General features: G+C 43.1%; 1 protein-coding gene across 32 annotated transcripts in view; it reads left to right on the forward strand.

Moving 5' to 3' along the window:
* LOC129793468 (titin) overlaps positions 1-16,103 on the forward strand; it is a 165,947-nt gene that overhangs the window by 53,423 nt on the left and 96,421 nt on the right. For all 32 annotated transcript variants that reach the window (XM_055833524.1, XM_055833529.1, XM_055833532.1 and 29 more), the window contains 6 exons: positions 1,269-2,994; positions 6,162-6,391; positions 6,460-7,824; positions 8,998-10,854; positions 10,926-11,069; positions 11,162-15,918. In XM_055833524.1, coding sequence (XP_055689499.1) covers positions 1,269-2,994; positions 6,162-6,391; positions 6,460-7,824; positions 8,998-10,854; positions 10,926-11,069; positions 11,162-15,918 — 10,079 coding nt within the window. The remainder of the gene's footprint in view (positions 1-1,268; positions 2,995-6,161; positions 6,392-6,459; positions 7,825-8,997; positions 10,855-10,925; positions 11,070-11,161; positions 15,919-16,103) is intronic.

A 16,103-nucleotide genomic window follows, 5' to 3' on the forward strand; every position in this document is an offset into this window, starting at 1 on the left:
CTTGAACATCTCTTTTTCACATCCTTCTTCACTTTATGCATATTTCTGCGAGAGAGATTCATCGAGAAAATATTTTTGCTCTTCAACATTTTTTTTTCGTCTTCATGTTGGCTATTTTCACACTCTCACGCCTCTTTTTTCTTTTACTTATTCCACCCAATTCGATACACAACAACAAAACTCCACAGTCTCTCGAGAAGCCGTGGAATATTGCTTGGTATTTCAGAAGGAGAATTGTGTGGGAAACCACCGAGAAAATGACGTGGTTTTCTAGAAAATCCTTGGAAAATTCTTTTCAATAGAAATTAATTTCTTTTAAATGAAGGAATGCAATTTTGCGTAAGAAAAAAAATATTTCTTTTTGTGGGAAGTTTTGCTGAATTTGGAGGATTTTTTTAAAGGTTTTAATTAGAATTCTTAAAATTTTCCCGCCAGAGGGCTGAGTTCAAAAAAGTGGCGACACCTAATGAGCAATTCTCAATGAATAAAGAGAGTAAAATAACTTTTTCTTTTGAAGTTCTTTGACAATTTTGCTTTTCTTTCATTTAAACAAAAAAAAATGAAATAAACTTTATACAAGAGAAGAAAAATAATTAAAGAAATTAAGGAAAACATTGAGATGATTTTGATTAATTTTTTTTCGATGTGTTGTAATCCACATGTAGAATAAAAAAATTCTCTTTGAAACGAATATTAAAGGATTTTTAAAACAAATTTTTATCTTTGGGTCACTTAATGGCTTCAAAGATGTGAAAGTGTTAACATTAAGCTCTATTCATTTTGTATTAGAAAATTAAATTTTAAAAATCTGAACGTTTTTAGCTGTAAACCTTTCTAAATTTAATTAAATCCAGATTTTTAAAAATTCTTTTTTTTTGACGACTTCGATCGCCGTTGAATGATCTGGATTAGAGCATATAAACATACATAAAATACTATTTTCAAACATAAAAAGAATACTTCCATCTTACACATCGACAAAATAGCCAAAAATAATTAATTTTGTCTTCTTATTAATATTTTTAAAATGAAAAATTTTCTTACGACAGATTCGAATAATAAAATCATTGATTTAATGAAGTTTTAACATTAAATTGATGAATTTTTCAGTAAGATTTTCAACATTTTTACTTTATTTTGGAAATTCAATGAATTTATGAATTTTAGCTTCGATTTCTTCGCTCTTTTGAATCGATTTTAATCCCTATTAAATCATATCATATTTTCTGCTTTACCTTCAACCCCATATCAATATTTGAATTCCACAGTTCATGGAGTAACCCAGCAGCAACAAGCTATACAGCAACAACCACAAGTTTACCAGCAGCAGCAGCAGCAGCAACAGCAACAGCAGCACTATGAGCGAACGACGCAGTACCAGCAAGTGGCGCCAAAACCATACGCGCCAGTGCCCGCTACGGGACGTCGCGAACCGATTTTCGAGCAAGTGTTTCAAAATGCAAGATTTGCCCAGGGTGGCGATGCCCTCTTCCAGGGACGCCTCCGCGGAAATCCCATGCCGCGTGTTTCTTGGACCCGAAAAGGTGCACCACTTCTCGAGTCCCAGAAGTACCGCATGAGCTACAATGAGAGCACTGGGGATGTTTCCCTGCTCATCCGGCAAATCAGTCCCGAAGACATTGGGGAGTACACGTGCTTCGCCGTGAATGACTACGGTGAGGCTATTTGCTCGGTTTTCATTCAATTCGAGGGTCAGCCACAAGTTCAGGGCTACCGCAAGGAATTCGCGCAGACGTACGAATCCACCCAGAATGCACAGGGGCAGCGTACGCAGTCGACACAGCGGTATGAGCAGCAGCAGAACTTCAGCAATGGCTACAACAACTACACCCTCATTGAGGAGGACTTCAAGGTGGACACCTTTGAGTATCGCTTACTGCGCGAGCAGTCCTTCCGTGAATCCATCACGCGACGTCACGTCTCCGAGGCGGACAGTCAGTTGTGCACACAACTCGAACGAGGACCCGCAGCTCCGCCACAGATTGCCCAAAAGCCACGAAATTCGAAATTAATCGAGGGCTCAGATGCCGTCTTCACGGCCAAGGTAGCCTCTAACCCAAGGCCACGACTCACGTGGTTCCGCAATGGGAAACGTATCTATGCATCGGAGAAGTATGAGATGACCTACAGCAATCAACAGGCAACACTGCGTGTACGCAATGCCACGTACGCTGATTCAGGACACTACACGCTCCTTGCTGAAAATACCCAAGGAGTTGTGGTGTCATCAGCTGTCCTGGCCATTGAGCCAGCAGCTGAGAGTGCCACCACAGCTGAACCAAAACCCGTCGATACAATGGCCGAAGCCGCAGAAGCCGGCAAAGCTCTCGCCCCTGCTTTTGTGCGCACCTTCCAGGATCGCGAAACGAGTGAGGGAAAGATGTCACGCTTTGATTGCCGCGTCACCGGGCGCCCCTATCCCGAAGTTCTCTGGTTCATCAATGGCGAACAAGTTAGGGATGATGCAACACACAAGATTCTCGTGAATGAATCCGGCAATCACTCACTAATGATCATCAATGTGAGTCGACGCGATGCTGGAGTTGTCTCGTGCGTGGCACGCAATAAATCCGGCGAAGTGGCATGCCAAGCGAGGCTGAATGTGCTGGAGAAGGAAATAGTCGTAGCACCAAAGTTCGTTGAGCGCTTCACAACGGTCAGCGTGCACGAAGGTGAGCCTGTGCAGCTCAATGCACGCGCCGTGGGAACACCCACACCACGAATTACGTGGCAGAAGGATGGAGCCCCAATTGTCGTTAGCCCGGACATCCGGGTGGGCATTGAGGGGGGCGCCACAACACTGGACATCCTCCGTGCCAAAGCATCCGATTCCGGGTGGTATCAGTGCACGGCTCAGAATGTGGCTGGATCGACAGCAACACGAGCTAGACTCTACGTTGAAGTGCCCAAAGATGAAATCCCCGAGCAGAGACGTCTTCACCTACCGCGGCCCACCAAAGTCATCGAACCCGAGTGAGTTTTTTTTTGATTTTTTTGATTAAATAATTTTTCAATTTTTTTAAAAATAATTTCCGGATAATTTTTAAAAATTGAGCTTTTTTTGTCTTGAGCTTTAATTTTCTTGATGAATTTTTTTTTAATCTTTGAAGGAATATTAATTGTTACGGGAAAATATTTCTTAAATTGTAAGATTTTTGGGAAATTCTTAAGAACACTAAAAAGTTCTAAGAAAAATATTTTTGTTTGATTTTATTAGATAAAATTTTTTTAACGTTCAAATAATGAAAATTTAGTTAAGTTTTAATTCAAAATTAAAAATCAATTCGATTTTAATTCAAAGATTTTTTTAAAATTTCACTTCAATAGATTTTTTAAAAATTATCCTTCAAGTCAAATTAATTTTATATTTGAATTAAATGAATAAGTGAATTCTCTACAAGATGAAATGACTCAAAATTGTTCTGCGATAGAGGAAGTTTTTACATGGCCAGTGCATGAACTCCTTTTAATCCAATTTTTTTTATTCTTTCAAGAGAATTTATGTAATTAAAAATCAATTAATTTTTCCTCCTAAATAAGCAATAATTTTGGGAAAAGAATTTGAGAATTTTAAAGCTAATTAATTTTCTTCAATACTTCGAAGATTTTAAAATTGATATTTGATCTAAATTACAAATTTTTCTCTTCATAAAAATGAGTTTGAGTCAAATTGTTGAGCAAGTAGGAGTTCATGATTAAATTTAGACTAAGGCGCTACTCACTACAGTCTCACTTTTGAATTAATTTGCATAGTTTTCTCATTCAAATGTCTCCATTTTCCTCCTTTTAATTTCAATTCGTATCTTTTCTGTAGTTTCTTCTGCCTCGCAAAGTTTTACAAATTATTTCATTTTGAACTAGATTTTAATTTTTGTATGACTTCAATGAAAATTCTTCGGAAAATCTTCTAAATTTTGATTCAAAAATACTTTAAAAAAAAAGGAAATCTCTCACATTTTTGCTCAAGTTCTTGAATTAAAATATTTGGAAATAGATGAAAAACTAACATTTTGCTATTTTAAATAAAATTCCCTACGATGTGGCAAAGAAAACTTTTGAGATCAGACCGCAAATTTAGAGAGAGAAAAGATATTTTGGGCTGTGAGATGGTTCCGCACCGTGTTGTGGATTTCATGCGATTTTCTCAAAGGAAAAAGGCAAGAAGAAAAAAAAAACTCCCGAACATTGAAAAATGAAAAGATTTAATTTTGTGTTGAAGTAGAAAACTGAACCGATGACCTCAGAAAGAAAGAAAATTCAGAGAGGCTGGATTGTTCGGGAAAACAAGCTTCGAGGCGCCAAAATTTGCATTTTTTTCCTTCTCTCACACATAAATGTTGAGAATTTTATTGCTGCCCCGAACTTTGAGGAGCGAGAGACATTAAATTCAATTAAATAAGACACGAAGCACCCAAAAATATCACATTTTCTCCCAAAAATATTTATAAACGTGAAGCAATAAAACTATGCGTGACATTTTCGTGTGTTTTCCGCCGTGGGTTGAGGACTTTTCATAGATATCTGTAAAGTAGAAGAAAATGCGCGCGAAGCGGTGAAGAAAAATTTACAACAAGACTCTCTCTCTCTCTGTTTCTCTTTGAGTAAATTGTGCCACAGACACTGTCCGATGTTTAAAAGTATTAAAATCCACATGAAAATAATTTATCTTTATTATATTTATGTACAATGGGACGTTGGAAGAGTGCCAAAATTTTCTCTCTCACACTTTTAGCGCCTCTTTTCGAAATGATTTTTGCGCGAGTATTTTTCTCAATTGAAAAATTACTTTTCATGACTTTTCTTGTGAGCAGGAAATGTGTTTTCAATTAGAGGCGCTGACTTTTCTAGTCGGGGGGAAAATGAATTATCTTCGTTGATATTTTAAAGATCGAATTGCTTTTCAAATAAATTTTTGCCAAAACTCTCAAACTTTTTTTGCACAGTAGTTCTTTACCCACTAAATGAAATTGAGGCAAATAGCAGCCAATCAAATATGGGTCAATTGTGTCAAATGTTTGAGAGGAAATTATGTAAATTTTTGTAATCATTTTTAACATGAAGCAGACGGTTTAATTCTGCTTCAGTCATTCGAAGCATTTAAGTAGTTCAATATTTGATCAAATTTTGTCTCATTTGAAGACAAATTAGTTTTATCAAACATTCAGTTGAAGATTGAATAAATACTGCAGATAAAACATGATCAAACTCTAAAAAAAATTTAGAATAATTTACTAAATCATTCATGAATTAAATTCAATTTAATTTTAAGTCAAAATTCGGACAAATATTGGTCAAATATTGGTCAAATATTGTTGAAATAATTTGTGAATTCATGCATTTAACCCATTGATTAAATATTGTGCAAATATTGCTCAAATAATTGGTTGAATGTGTTAATTTAACAAGTTTATTATAGAGATCAAAATTTAATTTTTATTTAATTGTTTTTGTCGTATTGATTCCTGAAGACTGACTATAATTTTTACCACCATTCCTTATTCTTGATTCATCAAATTATAAGTCAAGAATTAACCAAATATTGTAAATAGTTTAAAGAAATCATAAAAGAAGGTATTCAATTCAATTTTTGATCAAAAATGGCACAAACTTTGACCAATTATGGGCTGAATATATTAAGAACTTTCCCTCTTAACTTTTCATAATTAAAAATGGTTAATTAAATTTTTCTCTCAAATAACACTCAATTATGGCTCAATTTTGTTGAAAAGGTATTTGATTAAACATTTAATTTGCTCTTTCTTTGGTTTCTATAGACCTAATTGAATAATTAAATGTTGGAATCATGCCCAAACATTGTCTGTCTTGGCTCTTAACCGCCCGCTAATTGGCTCAATGTTTAACACAATTATTCCCAAAAATTAATGAAAAAATATGAAATTTTTACTCAAACATTGCCTCTATTTGCAAATCATTAATCCTCTGTTTATTGAGCTCAACATTGGATCAAATATTTGCCAATTTTTCCTCAAAACTGTTTTTCAAAGATAGAAAGCTAGGAAAATTTTCAAAATATTCCAAAAGAGCTCCCAAAATTTTACAAGAAAATCGAGAAAATAAAAATCTTCAAATACTAAATGAACGATGTTGATTTGTTACTTCCTGACTGAAAACATTCACAGACCATCTCCTGGCCCTGAGATCATCTACTTGCGACACGTTGAGCGTGCCAAACCCCACTTGGCACCAGGAGAGGCTGATCGTGTGTATCCACCTCCGCAATTTATTGTTCCCCTTCGTGATGTTCAACAAACTGAGGGTGGAAAGATTCATTTTGAAGCACGCATCGAACCCGTGGGCGATCCCACCATGTACATCGAATGGTTCCTCAATGGAAGGCCCCTAACTGCCAGTAAGGCTCTCATTCAAACAATCCCTTAATAACCTTTTAAACTCCTAAACTTTGTGCCTGTTTTGCAGGTTCTCGTGCAACGTACACGTTCAAATTTGGCTTCATTGCCTTGGATATGCTTAGTGTGGCTGCACATGATGCTGGAGAGTACGTGTGCCGTGTTACAAGTGCCACAGGCGTTGCAGAATCTCGTGCTGTGCTCAATGTTGTCCAACGGGCATCAATTGAGCAACGCACGCAACATCCGGAGAGTCTGCAGCAGATCCAACAGCTGGAAGACTATTCCAAATATCAGCGCTCTGAGAGCATTGAAGAGTTGACAAATCAGAAGCCAGTCTTCATTAAACCTCTTGTGAATTTGGGTGACATTGAAGAGGGTAGAAATGCCCATTTTGAGGCTCAACTCACGCCCGTTAGTGACCCAACAATGCGCGTGGAATGGTACAAGGATGGCCGCCCAATCACGGCAAGTTCGCGAATCACTGCAATCTTCAACTTCGGCTACGTCTCCCTCAACATCTTGCACCTACGGGCTGAAGATGCTGGTTCGTACACCGTTCGTGCCGTTAATCGACTCGGTGAGGCCATCAGTACGTCCACAATTCGTGTTCTCACAAAGAGCACCGTTACATCGGATTTGGGCATCCCGGAGCAGCAGCGCTACATTGAACGTATGGAGCAGTTGGAGGCCTATCAGCAGCAGCAACATCAGAAGTACGTCGAGGAAGTGCCTGAGAGTACACGTGCACCCGAATTCAAGACACCCATCAAGGATCAACTGGAGATTCGTGAAGGAGGCTTTGCCCACTTTGAAGCTCGCCTGGAACCCGTTGGGGATCCAACATTGCGCGTTGAATGGCTCCGCAATGGACGCCCTGTTGAGGCTAGTTCACGCATAACGTCCTTCTTCAACTTTGGCTACGTCGCTCTGACCATAAAGCAGATCACGGTGCACGATGTCGGGACGTACACGTGCCGTGCCTACAATGCCATTGGGCAGGCAACCACCAATGCCAACTTGAGCGTAGTGACAAAGAAGGATATTCTGTATGATTCACAACACCCGAGTGGGCTGCAGAAGATCCAACATTTGGAGGATACATCACGGTACACGCGTACAGAGCAGGAGGATGTGAGTGTGAAGCAAGCACCACGCTTCCTTGGGCCACTCAAAGGAACAAATAAGATTCTCGAGGGACAGAGGGCTCACTTTGAGGCTCGTGTTGAGCCCCAAAGTGATTTGTCCATGACGGTTGAGTGGTACCACAATGGCAAACCAATTATGCCGGCAAATCGTATTCAGAGCTATCATGACTTTGGCTACGTTGCTCTTGACATTGTTGGAGTTCGTGCTGAAGATGCTGGCGTGTACACCGTTGTGGCGAGAAATAAGTTAGGAGAAGCACAACTTCAAGGAACTATGGTTGTTGAAAGTAAGCTAAATTCTTTTTTTTTTGTTTGTCTGTTTATTAGGTCTGAGCTTAGGAACCAGTCCAGAATAAGTTTCTGAGGTCTGGACTTACTTTTCGTAGTCGTGACTAACTTTTTATACTTCAGACTTTACATCTTGTACTTTAAACTAACTTTACCTTCTCCAGACTAAGTTTTCTAAGTCCAGACTAACTTTTTCTAATTCAGACTAACTTTTTGAAGTCTAGACTAACTTTTCAAAGTCTAGGCTTATTTTTTTTACTCCTGACTTACTTTTCGTGGTCTAGAATTATTTTTCGTACTCCAGACCGCCTTGTGAGTTCATTATGAACCTAACTCAAAAACGCTACTTTTCAGGAGAGCTCTAAAATCAACAGGAGAGCCAGAAAATGCAAAAAACTGATTTCAGTTAAAAATATGTCTAAACTTCAAGGGAAAAATTGAAAATTTTTATTTTTTGCATTTGAAACTTCCCTTTGGTACATATCGATCAGGCTCATCGACGAACCTGCGGGTACGGGATGACCCAAAAATCCATTCAGATTTGCTCTAAAATCAACAGGAGAGCCAGAAAATGCAAAAAACTGATTTCAGTCAAAAATATGTCTAAACTTCAAGGAAAAAATTGAAAATTCTTATTTTTCGTATTTGAAACTTCCCTTTGGTACATATCGATCAGGCTCATCGACGAACCTGCGGGTACGGGATGACCCAAAAATCTATTCAGATTTGCTCTAAAATCAACAGGAGAGTCAGAAAATGCAAAAAACTGATTTTAGGCAAAAATATGTCTAAACTTCAAGGAAAAAATTGAAAATTCTTATTTTTCGTATTTGAAACTTCCCTTTGGTACATATCGATCAGGCTCATCGACGAACCTGCGGGTACGGGATGACCCAAAAATCTATTCAGATTTGCTCTAAAATCAACAGGAGAGTCAGAAAATGCAAAAAACTGATTTTAGGCAAAAATATATGACTAACTCTTTTTTAATGTAGACTAACTTTTCATGCTCTGGACTAACTTTTTGTACTTTAAACTAACTTTCAATACTCCGAACTTACTTTTTGATCGTCAAACTAGTCTGTTAGCCTTGATCAGATTAACTTTCAGGCAGAGTTTCAGTTCTCTCAAATTAACTTTTCTTCTTTTTCTTTTCCTTTCAAATCTTTCAGCTCGCTCTAGCATCGACACAAGCAGCATGCACCGGGGCACGTATGAGAAGACACAACGCATGGAGGAGGGAAAATTTATTGAGCCCCAGTACGAGATTGAGGAGATCTCCAAATCGAAGCCAGTCTTCGTGACACCGCTGTCTGACCCCCAACCTGTGCACGAGGGAAAAAACGTGCATCTCGAGTGCCGCCTTGAGCCCATGGGCGATCCAACAATGCGCGTGGAGTGGTTCCACAATGGACGCCCCATCACCGTTGGCTCACGCTTCCGTACTTACTACGACTTCGGATATGTGGCACTCGATATCATCCATGCAACTTCCCTTGATTCTGGCGAGTACACCGTGCGTGCTGTTAATCACCTCGGAACGGCACACACGTCGGCGTGCGTGCGTGTAATTGGGCACAGTGACATTATTGCCGACACGCAGAATGAGATGTCTCTCGAGCAAATTCAAGCCCTTGAAGATGCCTCACGGCGCCGGCAGCAGGTTGCTGAGGAGATTACAGTCATGCAGGCGCCACAATTCACGCGCCCGCTGCACAACATTGAAACGGTTGAGGGTACGAATGTGCACCTCGAATGTCGGCTGCAGCCCGTGGGGGATCCCACAATGCGCGTGGAGTGGTTCGTGAATGGGGTGCCCGTGAAGACGGGCCATCGCTTCCGGCCGGCGTATGAGTTTGACTACGTTGCCCTTGATCTACTCGGTGTGTACGCCGTGGATTCCGGGGTGTACACGTGCCAAGCACGCAATCAACTCGGGGAGGCCGTGACATCGTGCTCGGTGCGCGTGATCGCCAAGAAGGATCTAATCTTAGACACGCAACACCCTCAGGGGCTCGAGAAGATTCAATATCTCGAGGATTCCTCGCGGTACAAGCGTTCCGAGTATGTCGATGAGATTGTTAACATTAAGCCGCGCTTCTTGACACGCCCCAAGAATTTGGAGGGAATGCGCGAGGGGCAACATGCGCACTTTGAGTGCAAACTCGAACCCGTCACCGATCCCAATCTCAAGGTTGAATGGTACAAGAATGGCCGGCCAATCACTGTGGGCCATCGCTTCCGGCCCATTCATGACTTTGGCTACGTTGCCTTGGATGTTATTGATCTCATTGCTGAGGATTCCGGTACCTACACGTGCCGTGCTGTGAACTTTGTCGGGTCAGATGAGACGCAATGCAACCTGATTTGCCGGGGAAGTGAACAGATTGTGACTGGATCACAGAATGAGGCTGGCCTGGAGCAGATTCACTACTTGGAGGATAGATCGCGGTACCACAGGCAGGAAGTTGTGGATGAGATCACGAAACAAGCGCCAATCTTCACGACTTCCCTGAAGAATGTTGAGATTAAGGAGGGACAGAGGGCTCACTTTGAGTGCCGTCTCATCCCGGTGTCTGATCCAACAATGAAGGTTGAATGGTACCACAACAATACCCCCCTTAAGTCTGGATCACGCTTCACGGAGACGAACAATTTTGGCTTTGTTGCTTTGGACATTATGGGATGCCTTCCGGAGGATTCTGGCACGTACACATGTCGTGCTGTTAATGCCCTGGGTGAAGCTGTAACGTCAGCCATTGCTATTGTGCACACCCGCAAGGCAATCTACATGGAATCCCAGCATGAAGGAGCCTTGACGCACCTCCGTCAACTCGAGGATACTTCCAGATATCAGAGGCAGAGTGTTCAGGATGAATTTGTGAGTCAAGCTCCACTCTTTACGCTCCCCGTGAAAGACAATCGTGTTGCTGAGAATCAAGCAGTTCACTTTGAGGCTAGACTCATCCCTGTGGGAGATCCCAAGCTCAAAGTTGAATGGCTGAGGAATGGCGTCCCGCTGGAAGCTTGTAAGTTTAAAGAATTAAAAATCTTTTACCTAGAAGAAGACTTTGACAAAAAAATTTAATTTTCTTTGCAGCTAATCGCATCACAACAATGCATGACTTTGGCTATGTTGCCCTCAATATGAAATATGTGAACCCTGAGGATTCCGGCACGTACACATGCAGAGCAATCAATGAATTGGGTCAAGCAGTTACGTCTGCTTCTTTAATCGTCCAATGTGAGTTTCTGCCCGTCGTTGCTCTCTTAGTTTTTATTTTTAGAAGCTCCTCTAAATTATGTTTTTTCTCCTTTCATTTTCATGCTTTGCAGCTAAAGCAGCACTACAGATGGAGACCCAAAATGAGGGAGCATTGCAGAAGATTCAATACTTGGAGGATACATCGCGGTATGCTCGTCGCGAGGAGGAAGATGTGGTGGTTAAGCAGGCACCACGCTTTACGGCTCAACTACACGGCCCAACGAATTTAATTGAGGGTCAAAGTGCGCACTATGAGTGCAGGATTGAACCCTATCCGGATCCCAATTTGCGCGTTGAATGGTTCCACAATGGGCAACCCCTGCAGACGGGACATCGTTTCAGGACGTCGTACGATTTCGGGTTTGCCGCTCTGGATATTCTCACGGTTTATGCGGAAGATAGTGGCGAGTACACGGCACGAGCTGTTAATAAACTCGGCCAGGCTCAGTCGTCAATTAAGCTGAATGTTAAGTCGAAGCAGTCAATTATTCACGATACTCAGCATGAGGGAGCCTTGGAGAAGATTCAATACCTCGAAGATGATTCCCGGTACAAGCGTAGGGAGGAGGAAGAACAATTTATTGCGGAGAAGCCACAATTTGGGCGTCCACTGAGGAATGCAAATGTCCAAGAGGGCACGCCTGTTCACTTGGAAGCCACCTTGACTCCTGTCAATGATCCAACAATGAAGGTTGAATGGTACTGCAATGGAAGGCCCATTCCGCAAGGGCATCGTTTTAAGACTGTCTATGACTTTGGCTTTGTTGCTCTGGACATTCTGTATGCCTATGCTGAGGATACAGGCACGTACATGTGCAAAGCTAAGAATGCTGTAGGGGAAGCTGTAACAACATGCGCTGTTAAGGTGAATCCCAATGCAGGACTCTACCTTGATACCCTCGATGAGCAACGTTTGGCCAAGATCCGGGAATTGGAGAGCTACGAAAGACCACAGAAGGCTGAAGTTGAGGAAGTTGGTCAGAAGCCTGTGTTCTTGACACCCCTGCAGAGTTTGGAGAATCTCAAGGAAGGTGATCATGCGCATCTGGAGTGTCGCGTTGAACCCATCAATGATCCCAATTTACGCATTGAATGGTTCATCAATGGTAAAGCCATTCGCGCAGGGCATCGTTTCCGTACAACTCATGATTTCGGATATGTTGCCTTGGATGTTTTGTACGTGTACGGAGAGGATACAGGCACGTACATGTGCAAGGCTACAAATCTCCTTGGGGAAGCCATGAATACCTGCAACATTCGCGTTGTCAATCGTCGCTCAATTATCCTCGATACGCAACATCCCGATGGGTTGGAGAAGATTCAGAAACTCGAGGCGAAAGCAGGACCAGCTAGGCCTGAAATTCAGGACCTCCCACTCAGTCCACCGAGATTTGTTACCGAACTCCGAGGCACGACGGAACTGTATGAGGGGCAAACAGCTCACTTTGAGGCACAAGTTGAACCAATTCACGATCCAAATCTTCGTATTGAGTTCTATCACAACGGGAAGCCACTGCCGTCTGCATCCCGCTTCCATATTACCTTTGACTTTGGCTACGTTGCCTTGGATATTCAGCACGTTGTGCCGGAGGATGCAGGAGAGTACTCTGTGCGAGCTGTTAACGCTCTTGGGCAGTGCGTGTCCTCAATTAAGATGCGTGTAATTGCCAAGGATAGCATCATTATGGAATCTCAGCGCCCGGAAGGTCTCGAGAAGATTCGTCAACTTGAGCAGGCAGCTCCGTTCAAGCGTCCCGAAATCCCAGATCAGGTGACACGACAACGTCCCGTCTTCACGCAACCTCTGCAGAATATTGATGCACTCGTTGAAGGGGAAACGGCTCACTTTGAATGCCGTCTCATCCCTGTAGGGGATCCAACGCTCAAAGTTGAATGGTTCCGGAATGATAAGCCGCTGGAAGATAGTTCGAGGATAACGAAGCAACATGACTTTGGGTACGTCTCAATGGACATTCAGCATGTGCGTGAGGAAGATCAGGGAGTGTACATGTGTAGGGCAACAAATCCACTTGGGGAGGCTGTTACGACGGCATCCATGAAGATTCGTACGCATGCAAACATTCAGCTGCAGTCACAGCACCCGGAGGGAATGAGGAAGATTCAACAACTTGAAGCACCAACAGCTAAGAGACCCGATGAACCCGAACGGGTGTTTGAGAAGCCAATCTTCACGCAACTTCTCACAGGGCCAGCAGAGCTGTGGGAAGGACAACATGCACGCTTTGAGGCACGTGTTGTACCCGTTGGGGATCCAACAATGCGCTTTGAATGGTACGTCAATGGGGTTGAATTGAAGATGGGATCTCGCTTCAGGACAACGCATGACTTTGGCTTTGTCACGCTGGATATTAATTCCGTTGTTGCTGAGGATAGTGGTGTGTACATGTGCCGCGCAATCAATGCCGCTGGCGAGGCTGTTTCCTCAACAGCAATGAAGGTGAAGTCGCGATCATCAATTGCCGGAGAATCCTTGCTTCCGGATTCATGGCAGAAGATCCAACAGAAGGAAGCTGCCATGAATCGTGTTCCGGATATGTTTGTTGATACAACCCCGCAGCAGGCTCCGGTATTCACGACGCACCTTCAGAGCTACGATAAGCTCGTTGAGGGTCAACATGTGCATCTTGAGGCACAAGTTGAGCCACGAACTGATCCCAATTTGCGCATTGAATGGTTCAAGAATGGAGTTTCCCTCACAACGGGAACAAGGCTAAGGAGTACCTTTGACTTTGGCCTTGTTACCCTCGCAATTAACAGCCTGCGTGATGATGATTCAGCCATCTACACGTGCCGTGCAACGAATCTCCTCGGAGAAGCTGTCTCAACGTGCACACTGAAGATTGAGGATCGTCATTGGCTCCTTGCGGATACAATGCATCCTGATGCATTGCCGCGTATTGGGCAATTGGAAGCTCCACGTCCGGAGAAGCCAGCAGCAGCAGAGCCAACGTATGAATCTCCAGTCTTCATTACGCACCTCAACAATGTGGAATGTACTGAGGGTGATAATGTTCACTTTGAATGCAATGTTGAACCATCGAGGGATCCAACAATGAAGATTGAATGGTTTGTCAATGGGAAGCCCCTCCCAGTGGGAGCACGTTTCAAGACAACTTATGACTTTGGGTTCATCGCCCTGGACATTAGTCACGCCTATGCTGAGGATTCTGGCATTTATACGTGCAAAGCAACCAATAGCAAGGGTTCGGCTTCAACATCAGGATCACTCAGGTGCACAAGTACAGCAACAATGTACCTGGATACGCAGCATCCACAAGGAAAGGCTGGCTTGGAGGCAGTTAAGGATGCCGAAGGAGCTGCAGCAGATCGTGCAGCAAGGAAGCCAGGGAAACCCGATAAAGTTTACCCAGCACCCGAATGGGTTATCCCAACGCATCCGGAATTCAAGCTAACAGAAGCCCAACCGTTGCATCTAGAGGGTCAGGTTGAACCCAAGGAGGATCCGAATTTGAAGATTGAATGGTACTTCAATGGGAAAATCCTGCAGCATGGATCACGCTTCAAGATGACGAGTGACTTTGGTTTTGTCACATTGGATCTTATTGAGGTGTACGAGAGGGATCAGGGTATCTACACGTGCAAGGCCTACAACAATGCCGGTGAGGCCTTCACGTCAACAACGGTTTACTGCACAAGCAAGGAGAGTGTCATTGAGAAGTCGCAGCATCCGAAAGGTGATGAAGGCTTGGAGAAGATTCAGGATCTCGAGGATTCCCTCAGGAGGACGGACGATAAGAAGGCTGACGCCGAGATTGGTCAACCGCCGCGCTTTACGTCTGAATTCACCGACATCCGGAATATCAGTGAAGGGGAAATTGCCCACTTTGAAGCATCCCTCGTGCCGACAGGAGATCAAAGTATGGTCGTTGAATGGTTCTACAATAGTAAGACACTCGAAGCTAGTCACAGATTCCGGACGGTTTATGCCTTCGGAATGGTTGTTCTGGAAGTTCTCGGGACGAAGATTGAGGATTCCGGGAAATATTCATGCCGAGCTACGAATAAATGGGGACAAGCAGAGATCAGCGTTAATCTGGAGTGCGTTGATAAGTCCCAAGGGCAGAAGCCACGCTTCACGACGCAGATTCAGAGCCTAGCAGGACTCAAGGATGGTCAATCGGCTCACTACGAGTGCACACTTGTCCCCGTTGGAGATCCCAACATGAAGGTCGAATGGTTCCACAACGGTCAACCAATGCGCCATTCAAATCGCATCAAACCCGTCGCGGACTTTGGCTACGTCCTCCTGGACATTGCCTACGTCCAGAGTCACGATTCCGGTGAATACGTCTGTCGCGCATCGAATAAATACGGCGAAGACTTCACACGGGCCACACTTCAGTGCACCGGAAAGAGTGGCGTCTTCCTGGACAGCCTCCAACCGGATTCCTTGGCGAAGATTCGTGAACTGGAAACGGGAATGTTGCAGCAACCAGCTACACCCACAACACCCACCGGGGAACCACCGAAATTCGTCACGCAGATCAAGGATCTCGCCAGATTGGTTGAAGGACAGAGTGCGCACTTTGAAGCACGCCTAACTCCCGTCACAGATCCCGAACTCAAGGTTGAATGGTTCTACAATGGCAACAAGCTGCCACATGGACACAGATTTAGGACCTTCCATGACTTTGGCATTGTTATCCTGGACATTTTGTACTGCTACGAAGAGAATTCCGGAGAATACGAGTGCAGGGCTACAAATAAATACGGATCAGATTCAACGAAGGCTTCTCTCAAATGTCTATCGAAGGCTAATCTCATCCTGGACTCGCAATTACCGCGGGTGAGTAGCAAAGAGATCTTTGTTTTCCCTTTAATTTTATTTAAGGATTAGATCTTTTAGAAAATCAAGAAATTTATGTGTCAGGAAATAAGGGAAATTAACAAAAGAATGAACAAAAAATCAATGATCTTTAGTCCTAGGAAACGAAAGATTTAAACCCTCAGAAAATTCATTAGAATGAAAAC

This window comes from Lutzomyia longipalpis, chromosome 3, assembly GCF_024334085.1.
Source record: "Lutzomyia longipalpis isolate SR_M1_2022 chromosome 3, ASM2433408v1".
NCBI classification, from domain to species: domain Eukaryota; kingdom Metazoa; phylum Arthropoda; class Insecta; order Diptera; family Psychodidae; genus Lutzomyia; species Lutzomyia longipalpis.